Genomic DNA, 18,941 nt, shown 5'->3' with positions numbered 1-18,941 from the left:
CTTACCTTACTTAACCTTTTCTTTAAGTGGTACTTCTGAAGATCACAACATACTTTAACATATAAAAAGCTATATTTAATGGTATTTGCATATAGTCTCTAAGCCATACACATGTAGTCTTGACCTAAGAAGTGTTATCATTTTCACTGACTTTGTTAAGATTAGTTAGGTCTTTGGGAACCTTACCGAAAGGGTATTTTTGACAGTCCTCTCCAGTTAAAAATATTACAGAACACTCCATTTCCTGTCACAGATGACGAACATTCACAAGTCACTACTCTCGGCACATTAGGCAAAGGAAGAATGACAGCAGAGATTGTACCAGTACCAGAAATCAGCCTCCTCCGTTTTGAAACAGGAGATGCATAAAAAGCAGAACAGACTTCATGCGTTTCCTTTAGTTTTCCTTGGCTTGGCACAAAGACATGATTTCAATTCTGGCATTTAAGTGAGTCACTTTCTCCACATATGAAACTTTTACTCCAACATATCAGGCATATTGATTTAACTGGTATAAGGCTTTCTTGACACTTTTTTACCTTACCTTACTTAACCTTTTCTTTAAGTGGTACTTCTGAAGATCACAACATACTTTAACATATAAAAAGCTATATTTAATGGTATTTGCATATAGTCTCTAAGCCATACACATGTAGTCTTGACCTAAGAAGTGTTATCATTTTCACTGACTTTGTTAAGATTAGTTAGGTCTTTGGGAACCTTACCGAAAGGGTATTTTTGACAGTCCTCTCCAGTTAAAAATATTACAGAACACTCCATTTCCTGTCACAGATGACGAACATTCACAAGTCACTACTCTCGGCACATTAGGCAAAGGAAGAATGACAGCAGAGATTGTACCAGTGGCGTAGCGTTATAGTACGCCCGTACGCCCGGCGTTCCCAGATTTAATATTTAAAAAATGCGTAAATGCTGTAAATATAAAGTAAATCTTGACTAATTTCATATATGTCTGACCTTCATGGCATTATAATAGCTATTTCTCGCGATCCGCTTGCAACGCTCCACTAACAACACTCGTTCTAGCATTTTTTTTCAATGCCTTTCCTGCCGGACGCCGAGCAGGTTCGGCGTACAGAACCCTATATTCCTTGCTGTCTGTCTGAAGGGAAAGCTTGGATCTCTACAGCACGCACCCAAATGCTCTCTCTTACGCCAGCGTATGGAGCAGAGGGCTACGTGATTGGTTCACGTGACCCTTTCTGCCTTCTGAAGCAGACGACAGCGGTAGAATTCCTACCCGGTTCTTCGCGCTCATGCCACTCGTGCTATGTGTTGCTACAATACGCAATATAACTGACGTAACTTTACCAAACTGAAATAGCACTTCTTAATGGCCACTGCATTGTATAATTTATCGCACGAACAGCGATGTGCATTAAAAACTAAAAGATCAACACAGTTTTTGTCAAATAAGTTGCTGAAGTCCTCGTGGTAGAAGTTCAGCCTGTGGCTGCTCTACCACTTAATTAAAAAAAATAATAATTTTGCGGGTTATTATTTTTTCGTTATTATGTAACTGCTTAATATTGTGTCAATGGAAATGTTTATTTGTTTATTTTCAAATGTTTCATTTGAAAACTCTTAACATCGAATTGTCTCTGGACAAAATTATTTTAAAATGTTTATCAACATTCTCAAGACGTAATAAACAGTGGTCTGAATTACTAATCGGCACTGTTACGTTAGTAGAGTGTACGATAGTTGGATCATCCGCCCACCTCCGTGTCAGAGTGTTTTGCACAGCGCGCCAAGACGACAGAGGCCCCTGATTCGAATCCCGGGGTGAGCACGGGTGTTCTTTGTGAGTGTCCCTTCATCAATATCATCACTCATATTCATATTCGCGATTAACCAAAAGTGGTAGAAAAGCGAACTAAAATAAACCAAATCAATCATTAGTTGGATCATTCACAACAATGACGTCTACTGTTGTCGGAGGCTTGTGATTCAGGTAGGTTTTATAATGATTTGTGTCATGCCGAAAGGTATAAAACACCAGAGTTCAAAACATTTGTTGCCTAGTGAGACATCTAATTTTCTAGCTAAACTGCATGGATGATGATGCTTTATTGCAAACCCAGCTGACTTCAGGCAAATAAACAACACCTGTGGCGACTAACGACTAATTCCATAAGTAAATTATTAACCAAAAAAGGCCCGAGCTTTCCTTCGGACTTGGCGTTCCCACCCGAAATGCCCATGCTACACCACTGGATTGTACAAGGTGGTTATAATTAAAGTGACGGTGTTCAGAGTGGTACAGCACGGGCTGTAATGAGAGTAGCAGTCTGAAACTTCGTAGATATGCTAATGAAGCAATGCGCTCGCGAATTATGCAAAAAAAAAAAAAGAAAAATAGTTCCAATTCTCGCCACCAGGGTAAAAAATGGCGCTGTAAGCAGTCAAAACGTGGTATAGTTACAGGAAATAGGCAGGAAAGATCAAACACACGAGAACAATGATTCTGGCATGTTTATTAGGAACTATGGTTACAAGAACTGTTCAATATGGCCTCCCAATTCAGCAACATGCTGCATTCGTAACACGGCATGATCGACAGTTGCTCGCAGCATGTCTGGTGAAATCTGAGCGACTATGTCGTTGTATGCTAGCTTTCAGATCAGGCAGAGACCGGACATGTCCCTGATAGACACGATCTTTTAAATATCCCCACAGCCAGAAGTCACATGGATTAAGGTCGGGGGATCTGGAAGGCCAATCATCTGGAAACTGCCTAGAGATGATGCAGTCATTAGTCAAGGTTTCTCGCAGCAAATCTTTCACGTGGCGAGCGACATGTGGTGTTGCCCCATCTTGCATGAAAATGGTGGTGTGTTCACAGTTCCGTTCTTGCAAAGCTGGAATCACGTGTTGCACAAGGAGGTCCCTATAACGTGCAGATGTCACTGTACACCTAACAGGCCCTCGAGGTGTCATCTCCTCAAAGAAAAACGGACCAAGAATGAAGGAGCTAGTGAACCCACACCAAGCAGTCACGTAATGGTTGTTCCTGCACAACATGTGGACGAGTGGAACCCCATATGCGACAGTTCTGAGTATTCACTGTACCGTCCAGAGTAAAATGCGCCTCGTCAGTCCACAGAATATTCCCCGGCCACATGTCATCCACTTCCATGCGTACCAAAAACCGATGGGCAAACTCACGCCGTTGTGGAATATCTTGGGGTTTCAATTGGTGCACAATTTGAATCTTGTAGGGATACCAGTGTAAAATGCACCGCAATACCTTGCGAACTGTTGACCAGGGGAGTGACAATTCACGTTCCACAGCTCTAGCACTGGTTGCAGAAGTTGAGGCATGTGCTGCACAGTCAGCTACAGCTACAGCAACTTCGTCCACAACTTCCACGGGGATGGGCCGCCTTCCTCTCCCTGGTGCAACACCCAATTCACCTGTTTCCTCGAATTTCTTCATCATCTTCTTCAGCCCATTAATTGACATGGGCCCTCTTCTCAGCCCTTTCTGTTGGCGATATTTCCGCAGTGCAGCGTTACTATTGCTCCCATTCTGGTAAAACAACTTCACTAGCAGTGCACGGTCTTTCTTCGCAATAGCCATTGCTTTTTACACGGGAAAAATCAAACTTTTAATGTTCGGTGAACATTCACATCACTAAAGGAAAAAAAAGGCAACAAGCGTCACCAACAACAACCAGGGAGCTCACACAATGGTTAGGCAATGTCAACGACTTTGACGTCAGAGTTACGGAAAATTCCACGTTTTGACTGCTTACAGTGCCATTTTTTACCCTGGTGGCGAGAATTGGAACTATTTTTTTTTTTTGCATAATTCGCGAGCGCATTGCTTCATTATCATATCTACGAAGTTTCAGACTGCTACTCTCATTACAGCCCGTGCTGTACCACTCTGAACACCGTCACTTTAATTATAACCACCTGGTACATGCACAGATCAATTCCAGGCTTGCCTCACATCCTATCAAAACATGTCTCAGAATCTTCTGCTGTGCATGACTCACATCTATTTCAACGAATGTCTTTTCTTGGAAGAAAAAAAAAGTGGAAAATAAAGGAAACAAAAGATAATATATTCTACCAGCTTTGACACTCCAAAATAAATAGCCTACTTTCAGTGGAGTGCCCAAGGAGGGGTTTGTGGGGGTCATAACCCAATACCTTTAGCCTAGTATTCCATAAACAATTACGTCAAAGGCATTATAATGTGGCAAAAACAGGGCTGTATACTAAAAGAGTATATGTAACCCCCCTCCCCTCCCTTTCGAAATTCCTGGGCATGCCACTGCCCATCTTAAGCTGCATGTACTGCTACATTGATAAAAATATGGGGGAAGCTCAGTTTTGGAGCTGACAACACCAACTGGTCGTGGGTACCTAATAAATCAAACCTTTTGCAATGAAATTTTGCAGATTTTCAATTGTCATACCTTGTAATTTCAATTTCTGGTAAGTCAAGTATTAAAGCCTTGTGTTACTATATTTTCTGAGACTTTATTTAACCCAAATTATAAAAGAAAAAGAAAATACTTCATTATTCTAAGTATGGGGATGTAGTTTAACCTTACCTTGCAACGTCAGAAATTAGGTGACATACGTTACCTCATACTGACCAAAACGAGTTGAATCTAAAAGTTGAGATTTTTACTGTGAGTTAGGTTCATGAAGGGCTTCCTATGTGCCAAATTTCAGAATTTTTTAAGGGGACCCATCTGAGATATTTAACCCCGAAAACTGTCAAAATTCAATGAACGGCCATGTTTGAGCCCATGCTGTAAAAAAAGGTGCATTTCTAAACACTGATATTTTATTTACAGACACCCTGCAGGTAGGTCTGTCTACACATGAAAAAAAATCAAGCCTTAGACTAAACCCCTTCATTAAAAAAATCGGTCTTAAAAATCCAATTTTTTAACTATTGTTACCCCATTTTCCACCATAATTTTCGTACTTACGATGCAATTTTAAGCAAAACATACTTGAATATCATAGGAAGTATACTTCATTAGCTACAAAATGAATTTTGTTTCAGGTCTCTAGCTCTAATGGTTTTTGAGATATTAAGGTTTCTGAGAAGTGCTACATGAGCAAAAAAAAGCAATTCGCCATGTTGTAAAAATGGCTGCCCCAGGAGAACTAAAGACAATAAACTTTTTTGAACATTGGTTTTGATATCTATAAACATGTACAAACATATATACTAAAAATGAAATTTTTCTAAAATGGTCATGCAACCAATTTTTTAAAAATTGGTTGATTTGACATGGAATGACCCAATACTGTACATACAATGCAGTACGAGGGTATTCCTGTGTCAATGCAGCTTCTTCCGAAAGCATTCTTTTTCTTTATCCTTTTGCCTGTCCAGATTAAGCGAAGTCCGGCTTAACGAGGTTTTACTGTGTGTGAATTTAAAGAACTTATTATTATTTATTTATTTATTTATTTAGGACTTTGTTTATATGGCGAAGCTAAGGCATTAATGCCTTCTCTTCCACTTAACCATTAATTACAGGGATCATTTTTTTTGCAAGTGAAATTGACATCAAGTTATCCTAGGTTAAGAACAAGGTTTATCTTCCTCACATACGTTGTGTGGTAATAGTTCATCTGTTTTCCAATAGAGGTCAGTGAATCCCAATACTGTGGTTAGGAGTGGATTTTCGACTCAGACCCATCCGAATGCTACTTAAAAGCCATGTTGTGGCAGTGTGCATTAATCATGTGTTTGGTTGATTGATTTGGTTTATTTTACTTCACTTTTCTGCCAATTTTTTACTAATTGCGAAGATGAAAATGCATGATGAAATTGATGAAGGAACACTGACAAAGAACACACGTGCCTAGGCCAGAATTCAAACCCTGAGCACCTGGCATTATAGCATGCTGTGTTAAGAACTCTGGCACAGGGTTCGGGTCACGTGTTTGCTTTCCCACCTTGTGTTTCAGAAGTGACAAGGTGTTATAAACAATGACTGATACAATCAGATTTACTATTGAGGAACATCTCATCATTATCGTTTCAGTGCATGAAAGGGGACAAACTGGTGAAGTGTATGAAGACATCACTTACTGGTATTCTTGTCCTATTTCAATACCGTTTCTGCATTGATTATGGCATTTCCTTTCACGATAATAATATACTGTATGAATATCCCATTGATCATGATTTTTGGTCCACCCTGTACATGGATGAATAGAAAAGTTAATATTTGAAAATATTAAATTTTGCATTAGCAACGATGATTGAAAATAAACTTGTCTCTTATTTTTTCAGGATCAGAGAGAAGTTACCGGAGAAGAGGGAAAGAAGTTTGCAAGGAGACATGCAGCACTCTTCATTGAGGCGAGTGCCAAGACGAGAGATGGGGTTCAATGTGCTTTTGAAGAACTTGTACAAAAGGTATGTCTTGAGTTTCTGTCATTTGAATAGAAGGGAAAGAACTGTTCTGTCCTGCATGTCAATTTCAGTTCCTCCTCCCCACTCCCCACTTTTCCATGATGAAAGTTATTCTGTATGTTATGTATTAACCCCTTACGTGTGGAATTTTTTAACAAGTCAGAACTGGAAAATGTAGGTTTTTTAGAAGAATTCAGTTGAACAAAATTAACTGAAATAAAAATGACAATATTTACCTGCCTTCTTCTTTTATGCAGTACATATTTTTTTTTTGTCGAATTGCTTTCATATTCGACGACAAATGTAAATAATACATTAATACACAAATGCAATTACACAATGATACAAAAATTCAATAATATTTAGCATGTCATCATGTATGTAATAGGCGCATCCAGAAAGTAAGTTTCCCTGGAGTCGTGCACGAAAACGAAACATTATTTCATTCAATGATTTATTGCCACAGATACAGCACTTGTCCAGTTACTTGTCAACATAAGTCCTGCCGGAATTCAGGCACTTGTCATAGCGTGGAACCAACTTCTGTATCCCTGTGCTGTAGAAGTCTGCCGCCTTGGCGCCGAACCACTGTGTGACAGCCATCTGAACCTCTTCGTCGCTGTGAAAATGTTGACCAGACAGGAACATTTTCAGGTGCAAGAACAGGTGGTAATCACTGGGAGCGAGATCCGGGCTGTACGATGGATGATAGAACACCTCCCAACTGAACCTGTCCAGAAGGGCTGCAGTGCAGCTAGCCATATGCGGCTTCGCATTGTCATACAGCAAGATCACTCCGGCACTGAGCTTACTGCGTCGCTTATTCTGAATGGCTCGTCGCAATGTCCCCAGTGTATCACAGTAATGGTTAGCGTTCACAGTCTCACCTCTGGGCAGAAACTCGATGAGCAGAATGCCTTGTCTGTCCCAGAACACCATGCACATCACTTTTCACGCTGACACAGTGTTCGGGAATGAAAGCATTCTGCTGCAGGCCGTCTGCGGCGCATGCACGCGAGCGAATAGACTGACTGACTTGCCCAGGTGAGCTCGGCCGTGCAATATATTACGTGCGCGTCTCCTACTATCTACGATGTATTAAACAGTTGTAATTATGGTTCTACATACCATTATGTATTATTTAGTATTATAAATATTCTAAAATCTAAATCGATGTACCATGTTATTCATCTGGTAGAACTATGCCTAAGGTAAAACAATTCTCTTAAATTACCAGAGTCTCAACGAATCACAAGTCGGTCATTACCGCAAAACATAGTCTGTTTGAACTTCGTCCTGCATGGAGATCCACTGTGACACCAATGCATGGACTGCTGCTTGCTTTCTGGGGTGCTGTATGCAACTCACGTTTCATCCCCTGTGATGATCTGGTTGAGAAAATCGTCATCATCATGGTAACGCTGCAGATATGTCAGCACCGTGCCCATGCATTTTCCTTTGTGTTGTTTCGGCACCCACCAGGCACACAATTTCCGGAACAAGAGGCGTTTGGTAACAATGTCGTGCAACAAAGACCGAGAAATCTACGGGAAATGGCTGCTGAGTTCCATGATCATGATGCGACGATCCTCCAATATGCGCTGCTGCACCTGCTCCACAAGCTCGTCCATAATGGCCGATGGCCGCCCACTGCGCTCGTCGTCATGCACATTTTGCCGGTCATCAGTAAATGTCCTGCACCAACGACTCATCATCTGCTTGCTCATGATGTCTGGCCCATACACCTGGCACGGCCGACGATGAATTACGATCGGCTGTATGTTTTATGCATTCAAGAACTTGATCATCGAACAAACCTCGTACTCGGCGGGAGATGGAATAAGAGCCGCCATGTTTCATCACTGCCGCGACGCTACTGAGGACTTTCGATAGGCGTCTTCTAAGACATTCACATGTGCCTCTCACGCATACACAAAACCGGTTTCAATATGCATGGTCTGCCACCTGTGGGCGATTGGGAAACTTACTTTCTGGATGTGCCTAATACTTCAGGTTCATGCAGAAGAAATCTTTCTGATGTGGATGCCTTTGAAACAAGTGCAACTCAATGTCTGTGTCACTCAAACTTTGTTTTTGAGCCATATTTCGGTTTTCTACTATGCACAAACCACTCCACACGAGAACAGAAAACTTTCCTTGTGTTGTGACGAAAAGATTCTCTCGGGCTATCGACCAGGTGAGTTGTGGAAAAGATTCCAAGCTTTCGAGAGCTAACCCGGTGTATATACATTCATGGGGGGAGGGGGGGTTGCCGGTGTAGATGGCAGACCAATTGGGTACAATGTCTGTTACGTCCGTACTGCTGGTCGACCATCACTATACTTTTTCCGCGCTTAGAAGGGACTGCACTGTAAACACAAGGGCAAAGGTATTACTCCGCCAGGCTTCAGCGATTGGATGATCGTAAAGCTTCTGCTGCTTCCACCACGTGGGAGAGAAAGTTGGCGCGAAAGCAATGTTACAAGCTACGAGAAATTAAATAAAAAGGAAAACTATAACTATTCACAAGATAAGCTGAACTTCTGTTCTTAAGAATTTAATTTGAAGATATAAAAGTGTTTACTTGCCTAAGCAGAGTCAGATAGAAAGTCGATTCCTTCCATAGATTCCTCCCCTTCACTGCTGGTGCCGCCGCTACTGCTATCAGCTGGATTGATAACAAGTCGGTCAACAACCGTGTCGCACATGTAATCTGATTCCCAGAAGCGTTCCTCTTCTTTCTCCACATGGCGTATAAACGATTTCCACATTTCAGCAGTTACCAGCCTAATACCATCATGAAGCAAAGTTCTGACGTCATTCAATTTGAATGTTTTATTGTTCCGAGCAACATGACCCTTTACCTGGCTCCAAACGTGCTCTATAGGATTCAGGACACAATGATAAGGAGGGAGTCTTAACACCGTGTGGCCTTCCTGCTCAGCCATTGAATCCACAACAAACTTATCATAAACGTGGTGAATGTTCGCCTCTTTTATCTCGTTTATGAGTTCATCTTTCACCATGTTTGGCCTGCGTTCGATACCTTTTGCATCCATCCATTCAATAATATCATGTTTAAGCCACTGCTTGTTAGGAATACGTTCCAACTTAACACAGTGATAGGATGCATTATCTAATATGATCACACTGTTCTGTGAAAGGAGAGGTAAAATTTTCTTTAACCAGTTTTTAAAAACGTCACCTGTCATTTCTTCATGGTAATCTACAGTTTTTTTAGATTCCATAATGAATTCCCCACCCTCTAAAAATCCATCTTCACTTCCAATATGCAATACAATAAGGCATCTGCCTTTGCCGGTCGGGTTTCTTAGTCCTGTGGTTAATCCTGAGAGGAAAGCCTGTTTTTTAGATTTTACGGCAGAATCTACCCACACCTTAGAAACAGTATGACCTTCATTCACCCACGTTTCATCAAGGAAATACAACTTTCGCCCCTCCCCCCTGTATTCGCATATTTTCCTCAGGTAGTTCCGACGCCACAACAATATGTCTTCTCGGTCAACAATAATATTTTTTCTGTTGCGTTGCACAAACTCGAAGCCGATTTCTTTCAGAAGTTTGTGGAAACTTGTTTTCTTAAGGTTCGGCAGATCCGGATCACTATTCACACTCACCAACACTTTATTTATTGTTGGCGCTTCGTTCCTCTCAAAAAAGTGATGAACCTTACGACGGATGGCACTTCTCGCAAACTCATCGCACTGAACTTGTAACACAGGCTTTTGACGTTGACGCTTTTTCCCTGGTGTTGTTAAAATGCCCTTATTTAGAACCTCACTGCGCGCAGATTTTACACTCTTAACAGACACACCAGTAAACTCAGATGTCAATTTCATCACGTCCTGGATAACCATAGTGGGATATTTCTCGCAAAACTTTGCGAACACATTCAATACAATTTGTTTCTCGCCGCTCTTCAACGGTTTCCCGCTGCAGTGTTTAACGTAGCCAACATCCATCTCGCACAAACTGAAATTCCCTCCCGCCTGCCCAGCCTTTACGCATGCGTGTTGTACCCAGAGTAAAAATTGTCACGTCTTGTGTATTTATGACAACCTGGAGTTCATTTACATACTAAATATTGGTTATGATAATTCAAGAGTACGATAATTACAATTGTGTTGAAGGAATGTTCTATTTTTACAAGTTAGAAAGTGGACTATATTTTGTTGCGCATGGCAGGGTCTGTTGTTCAAGCAGACTCAACGAGAAGTGTTGCCAATCCGCCTATTCTTTTGCTAAAATTAGCTGTTTTGAACTTTTTGGCCCTGCATTGGTGACAATAATGGCTTTCAGATATTCTTTAACAGCAGTGTTAATCCTTGTGGTATTGTTGCAGATGTTCCTATTCGAACGTTCTCTGCCCAACCCTGTGGCCGAGTGGTTATCACATCGCGCTGCGACGCCAAGGGTCCCGGGTTCGAATCCCGGTCGGGCTTGGTTGTTTGTGAATGTCCATTCATCACTTTCATAATTTCATCACTCATCCCCATCTTCGCAAATTAGCCAAGAGGCATAAAACGCGAAGTAAAATAAATTAAATCAATCAATCAATCGAACGTTCTCTACGTCGCTGTTTGCAAATATGATGCTAGATTTTCAAAATTTTGAAAAATGGAAGAAATATTGTGGCTGAACATCCATTTCGTTGGTAATTTTCGATTCGTCATACCTCTTACGATTTTTGAGTAAATTAGTCGAAATTCTGCACACCTATTCTCTACGTCCATTGCAAGACAGGGTCTATTTCATTTTTTGATAGCATAAAAAGAGAAAATCGCAGATCCACGATATTGGATTTTTTTTCAAATTCTCTTACAATTTTTGTCCAATTTACGTGAAATTTGGAAAACTCTAAAAATGTATGCAAAACTACTCTAGTTATGTGAATATGTTTATACTACATATATATATTTCATAAACCTACGGATATACAAAGATAACACTCGGAAGGAACTGGCCATTCAAAAAATGGCTTTTATTGTAAGGGAAGTGAGGAGGAAAATTTGTATTCTTTATTCTATGAAAACTAGCAACAAATAGGGTATGACATGTCCACATTGTGATTATGGAGATTATCCATAAAAAGCATTTCTACAATATAATGTAGAACCCTACACACTGTGAGAATTCGCTTTTCGCTATATGCTGCAGTTATTGGTTGGCAACACTGTATTCATACACGTTCATTTGTTTACAGTACAGTTCCTTCTAAATCATAAAAAGCATTTCTACAATATAATGTAGAACCCTACACACTGTAAGAATTCGCTTTTCGCTATATTCTGTAGTTATTGGTTGGCAACACTGTATTCATACACGTGCATTTGTTTACGGTACAGTTCCTTCTAAGCGCGGATCCAGTATAGCCAAGATGGGTTCCCAGTAGTTTGAAGATTTGGCTATAATTTCTGTTGCTGAATTCTGGTCTGTGGCCCCATTGATTGAATGTTTCGCTAGTCCCGACTTTTCTGGATGGAAATTCTTGATGTAGCTTTGGTGTTCTTTGCAGCGCTGTTCTATTGTCCTGCCCATCTGCCCAATGCATGCTTTACCGCATTTGCAGATAATACGGTAAAATCCAGGTGTTTTAAGTCCTAAATCGTCCTTGGGGTTGCGTAGTAGGCTTCTGATCTTCGGCAGGGTTTGTTAATGGTTTTATATGTTGTTTCTCCTGAGAATTTGGCTTATAATTCCTGAGAGATTTCCGATGTATGGTAGGATGACTATCTTCATGTCAGCTTCGTCCGGGTTCCCTGGAATGTCTGGATTCCCTGGTGTCCATGTCCCCTGATGTGTTCTTCTTCTTCTTCTTTGTTCTCTTTCCTCTTCTACTGTTGTTTTTGTTTGTACTAAAGCTAGCATAATCTCACCTAATGTGATTTTATGTTCTCAATGTCTAGGTGAATATATATGCCACCCATAAATCTAGTCGAAGCAAACTCAAATCGAATATATACACATTTTGCACTGAAACAGCACACTGAGAATGGCATATGTATGTATACGCCATAGAGCATCAAGCCATTATGTGTATTAATATTGTTCTAAATGAAAAGTTGTAAGGCTTAATTGAATCAGGAGTTTGAAGAAGGGAACAAGCACCAAAAAATCGAAATTCGTTTTTTTGCTCCAAACGTGTCTTAACATATACCCGCATCTAGGACGTTAGGAAAAGGGACCGTAAACCACACGCTTGATGGTCTAATTGCCCTTGAAAATATTCGTACGTTTGAAGAAGGGAATGAATCCAGGTTTTGTCCCCTTCTTCAAACTGATTCATCCGTTTCCCACTAGTGGCGCTGAGATCGCACTTGCTAACAGCTGTTACAAGTTGCAATGGTATGCAAGACCTTGTTGAACCTTGTGTATATTATTGTACATTTCTGTTGTGTTTACCGAGGTTAACCTGCAATTAGTATCTTGAGTTACAATCTGTGATGGTCTAAACGATTATGAAGTGTTTGCAACTTATTGGAATATCTGCTAGTTCATCGGACAGCGATGTTGTTCTTACGCCTAAAAAGAAGAGGAAAGGTGTCGGCGCCCAGAAACGTATAGTTATGTAGTGCAGAAAAACAAAAGACTTCGAGTTGAAGAGTATGTAAGTATTAGAACTGGAAAGACAGTGCCTGCAAAGTCAAATAGAGATGGGGATCGCTCTTGTAAGAAGAAATGTAGTAAGACATTCAGTGTAAATGACATGGAACACTGTTTGAATACTTTGCGAGGGAGGGTTTGAAACGAAAAATGAGCAAGACACATTTTTAATGGGACTCATTGACCGTAAATCACCAGCACGTAGGCGTTCGAAAAGTGCAGTTCCACTTAAACGTTATAGCATTTTTGTTTACCACGTAATGAAAGGCACTGAACGTGTACCTGTGTGTAAAAAGGCATTTTCAATTTTGTACGGTAACACAAATAAAGCACTGTTTAGGTTAACTTCATTGATTACGTCAGGTATATTTGCCGTTGATAATAGAGGGAAGCATGGTCACCGAGGAAATGCCATCCCTGATGATGTTCGTGCAATGATAGATGAACATATTAAAGAATTACCTTTACAAGAAACACACTACAGTAACAGAACAATAACATATTTGAGTGCTGACCTAAATATTACAACCTTGTATGAGCTCTTCTGTAAAAAACACCCAACTCTGGCCAAGCTAGTAAAATGCAATTTTTACAGAAAATATTATAACGAAAATCATGCTTACAGATTTGAACGTCCCCAAATAGATGTGTGTAGCACTTGCAAAGAGCTAACTACAAAAATTAAAAGTCCGCATCTCAATGATAATGCAAAACGTGCTGCTGTCGCCGAAAAGATTGTTCATCTTCGGAGAGCCAACAAGTTTTATAAGAAACAGCAAGAAGTCAAGAATCTATGTGCTAATGACCCTGAGGTTGGAGTAATTGTTTTTGACTTTATGCAAAATCTTCCATTACCGAAAATACCGGTAAAAGAAATGTTTTACCTCCGGAAACTTTGGTTACACGTGTTTTGCATTCATGACCTGAAAACTAATGCTGCCGAATTCTATGTGTACCCTAAAGGTGAAGCTAAACACGGTCCCGATGAAGTTTGTAGTATGTTATGGTTAAAAATACAAAATATGAGCCCTGTAGTCAAAGAACGTCACGTTTGCAGTGATGCCTGCGGAGGCCAAAACCGTAATAATACATTAGTACGGTTTTTCCTGGCATTGGTTGCCACAGGACGATTTCGTAAGATCTATCAGTACTTCCCTGTGCGGGGTCATTCATTCTTGCAATGTGACCCTAACTTCGGGACTGCCAAGAGAAAAATCAGAAAAATGGACAGAATTTATGCACCAGAACAGTACATTGAGTTGATTAAAACATCGAAGAAGTCAGGTTTTAACGTTACTCAGATATCTGCCGAAAGTGTCATTGACTTTAAGAACTGGTGGTCGCAGTTCTACAAAAAAACAGCAAAGTCCCTTGACAAGACCACATCATTTATGATATCTAAATACAGGCAAGTGGAATACTCCTTACCGAGAGGTTATTTGACCAGATCTGAGTATATCGATAGCCTAGTGAAACATACTTTCCTGCTGCAAAAGCCAAACTCAGCAGTAGCCCAGATTCCAACTGATCTAGCGTATGATGGACACATCCCCATTAATCACAAGAAGATACAGGATGTAGCCAAGATAGTCACGTACATTCCCGATGAATTCAAACCATTTTATGAAGAGGTGTTGACAAGGCCAACGACTGCGACAATGGAGGATGATGGTCTGAGTGAAGGGGACCAATAGTTTGCTGTGTACGTTTGGACACTGTATTCAATAGTTCAAGATTCCTCAATGTTGAAATCACAACATAATGTATGCTACTTAACATTTCTATGATATTTTGTGACAAATAAATATTTGGTTTTTTTTCAATCCAGCATTTATATGCATAATACCTAATGTGCATCTCATCAGTTTGAAGAAGGGAACGAATCCTTACTTTTATAATCCTCATATTCCTTTTTATTAAAGTCCAATACCAAAAATACTATGCACTAGGATAGTAGGTATATGTAAAGGATTTCTTATACGATTTTGATTCAGCCATAATGAACAGTAACGACAATAGGCAGTTTTCTTTAATTTCCCAACAATCAGAATTTTGGATTTGTTCCCTTCTTCAAACTGCTGATTCAATTGTAACCCTATTGAGGTAATAAATATAATAATACTTCCGTGGTTAAAAGCATTGCTGTTGCATAAGTAAATTACAAATCAGAATGTTGCACAACATATACTCTTTGTCATAAAAGTTCTAGGACTAGCACTGGAAGAAATGTGTTCAGTATTCCACCTAATGTCTGTGGCCAGTTTATACAGTGGCCAATGTTTCTGGAAGCAACCTGAGTAAGTTTCTTCAGGTGGTTTTGTGTCTGTAGTAATGTGATTGTTCTTTGTTTCTTAAATTAAATTTGATCGTTGTCATGATGTAGTGGCAACAACGTCGCCTTGTAATCAAGGGTGCCCTCTCTCGACACCCAAATTTCAACTTCTCTTCCATGTAGTACACCCTGGATTGCATTTTGCAGACTTAAGAAGTCTCTGGCATCTACTTAGCCAGTATAATCGTGGGTGTTTGTTGTGTCCTTGTGTGTGTGATTGTTCTTTCATGAATTTCACTTTATAACCATTCATCCTCATCTTCACTATTAGCCAAAAATGGCAGAATCAATCGGGTTCGAAACCCAATGGAGCAACATGGTGGTTCGGATCCCACTTTATACTGTACGTCTATCTGTGCATAAAGTGAACATTAAAAATAAATTCCAACTCAATTTTTAAACTATAGGACTGTTTTTTCGTGATCAAGGTAAGACAATAGCATACATTTTAACAGAGTAGTTGTTTGATAACAGCACTGTTCTTCTGTTTTATTAACGAGCACCTAGTCTTCCCATAAATACTGTTACAATTTATTTAATGCAACGGCAACACAATTTCGGAAACATTTCAACTTTCTTGTTACATGTGTTACTTACATAAATAACTAACGAAACACGAGTAGAAGGTACACACTAATCAGTAAGGTCAACCAGAGTATACTGCCGTATGCCCTCAACTATAGCCCTGCACTAACCCAACAACAGTTTTCTCTTTCCATTCTTAATATGAGGGAATCATGAACAAAAACTGTTGTCAGTATCACTTAAACAGCACACTCTGTTTCAGATAATCCAAACACCGGGCTTGTGGGAAACACAGAATCGTCACGGCGGTATACCTCTTACCGACGAGCCGCTGCCTCCTCAGGGAAGTTGTAGCGGATGGAATTGCAGTGTAGTGTAGTGAATTGTCTGCAGTCAATGGACACAGAGGATCCAGATTACAATGACGTCAACGGAAATCCTTTCAGCGGGAAATGATCTGATAGCTTGTCGCATGTGAATATTGTTACGTCACGTGCAGCAAGTGAAACCTGAGGCCTTGTGTTATAAGAATTTGTCACGGGAGTAGAAATATGAATGTGATATATTGTGATTTATTTTACTCTGATATGGACCCCTAAGGGGAAAAAAAAGTTAGGTAACTTATTCTTTTCCACATATAATGTTTTCAAGGTTTTTTCGTTGTTCACATTTCTAGCAGATTTACCATGTTGGCAGCTTTAATGTACATAGTGTAACATTTGTAACGAAATTTGTCAATTTTTTTTTTCAACATGGCTGATTTTTTGCTTTAAGTGAAACTATTTTTCACTGTTAACTCATCCCAAGTATTGACTAAAAGCCATATTTAGATTGTTAAAAAATATATATCCAATTGCTACCACTTAACAGGCTTATTTTTTAGTAATCACTGTTTGCTGAATGTGCAAGTCTCTCAATGCATTTTGGTTAAACCTACATACATAATGTCGTGTACAATAATATATGCAACGTGTAGGGTTGTTATTATTAGGTTTTAATCTAGATGTAATTTGAAGTGTGAGGTGATTTTTCACAGAATGGGTGCAACTGTTTTTATCGATAAGTATTGCTAATAATTACCATGTATTTATTAATATCTTTTGGGATGGGTGCTGCCCGATATAGACCATGAGTTTTGTGAATTTTGAATAAATTGTGATTAATCATAAACAAACCTTGAATATCTATTGAAATATATGTAAGGGTATTCGCTTTTGGCACATATTTGCTCCTCTAGCTTTCACTACATAATTTGGGCTCATAAGGAGGATAAACAAGAATTAAATACTAATTGACATACTGAGGGTGAAAGTTTATATTAGGTTGGTTACAACGTAGAAAATAAATGTGCCAAAAGTGAATATTCTTGTGTGAAAATGTTCGCATGGGGCATGAGTTCCGGTCTATATAATTCTATCAAAATGTTTAGCTTTTTTGGCTTAGCAACCAGAATATAAGTACAGTAATACAAATTCAGTTTGAAATGTGCAGCTATGTATTGACAATAAGAGGGCAAGTTGTGAATAGGATAATCTCGTAATAATGATATAAAGACTTTAGTTGCTAATAGGTATAAGATGAAATCATTTCTGATGCATAAATATTTGCTGGAATTGGCATCAGTAAACACGTAAACCAATTCTAATACTCAATTTGCTATTTTGGAAAGCTTAAAAGAAAGTGGGAATATTATATTTAATACAGTCCAATGTTGTATTTTTCTGCTGTAAGGGAATAATGTAAGAATTATAAGTTTTATGTTTAATTTTTTTGTAAAACTTGCAGATCACACACTTTAGTCCTACCTCATATGTATGAAAAACAGTTCGATACCTTGGAGGAAATACACAACATTAATTCTGTAAATGCTTGAAAAGTTATTTTGGTTCTATGAGAATCGGTTCAGAAATTGTCAACGAGCATGTTTGTTTATGTAAGTTTCCTGCTTCATATCATCACATGGTTCTTATGTGGCTTTAAAGCTTCGTCACAACATGATTAAAGTGCGAGATATACAATACGTGAGGTATAATTGTTTGGGATTATGGAGAAATATTTTATTGATAGTTACTCTTAGAACTTGGTATTAATTGTCACTGTGTTCGCACAGATTTTAGGTGCATGCAAACACAAAGCAGAATGGAATACAGGGTGTCCAGGCTAAACATATCCAAATATGAATACAAGTGTCTCGGCATCTAAATTACTATTATTATTCTACAAGGTAACTCAACAACTTTTTTGAAGGTTAATGAAGTTTATTGTGGGTGCAATTTGTAGATCAACAGAAAGCTGACTGAGACAGTACTCATTCTCATGGAGTTTGTGTGTTGTTTTTGCGGATGTGTGAATACTGGTGATGTGCCTGCACCATTGGCATTGAAAGTGTGACAGATTAAATCTTGGAGAAATTTCCTATCGACTGAACTTTAGATTGAGAATGTAAAGCAAGCGGTGCTCGCATTATAATTCATTTTTCATGGATACTTTTAGCATGGACACCCCATATTAAAATCACATACAAGTTAAACATTTAATTTTTTTGTATGTACAGAAGAGAGACCTGCTATGGGATCAGTCCTTAAATTATTGTCATGCTGTATTGGTGTAAAAGTTAAGCTTGTAATATGAGCATGATGGTCCAGATTCACACACAAGTGATATACATGTATCACATCCTGATAGGTTATTGCACACGGTGACCACAGAAGCTGCAGAAATAGCAAAAGCTTGTCAAGTACAGTGCGATCAAGAAACATCTTTGTGATTATCGTTGGTTAGCTTAAACCACTGATGAACAAGCGTCCACTAGGTTCTTGTAAATACATCACCACAATCAATTCATGGCAAAATATTGCTTCCAAAAAGATTCACATGGATTTCTGTTAGTTATATACAATACCATATTTATGCATGTATAATTTGCACTCTGGTTTTGATAGGGAAAAGTAGCCAAAAAATAGCTTGTATACTTATTGTGCAGCAAAATTTAGGTTTAGGCTTTCCTGATGTGTGGTAATGGCATAACCTTGTAATCAA

At 39.2% G+C, this 18,941-nt stretch overlaps 1 protein-coding gene across 1 annotated transcript in view; it reads left to right on the top strand.

Moving 5' to 3' along the window:
* LOC145996117 (ras-related protein Rab-18-B-like) overlaps window positions 1–17,941 on the top strand; it is a 33,594-nt gene extending 15,653 nt beyond the window's left edge. Inside the window, exons 4-5 of the mRNA XM_083132393.1 lie at window positions 6,299–6,424; window positions 16,165–17,941. Of these exons, the coding sequence (XP_082988519.1) occupies window positions 6,299–6,424; window positions 16,165–16,281 (243 nt within the window). The 3' untranslated portion in view covers window positions 16,282–17,941. The remainder of the gene's footprint in view (window positions 1–6,298; window positions 6,425–16,164) is intronic.
* Window positions 17,942–18,941: the final 1,000 nt, after the last annotated feature.

The sequence above is a fragment of the Lepisma saccharinum genome, chromosome 12 (assembly GCF_977018435.1).
Source record: "Lepisma saccharinum chromosome 12, izLepSacc3.1, whole genome shotgun sequence".
NCBI classification, from domain to species: Eukaryota; Metazoa; Arthropoda; class Insecta; order Zygentoma; family Lepismatidae; genus Lepisma; species Lepisma saccharinum.
Note: the sequence above shows the minus strand (reverse complement) of the source record. Positions and strands in the feature narration are given on the sequence as shown.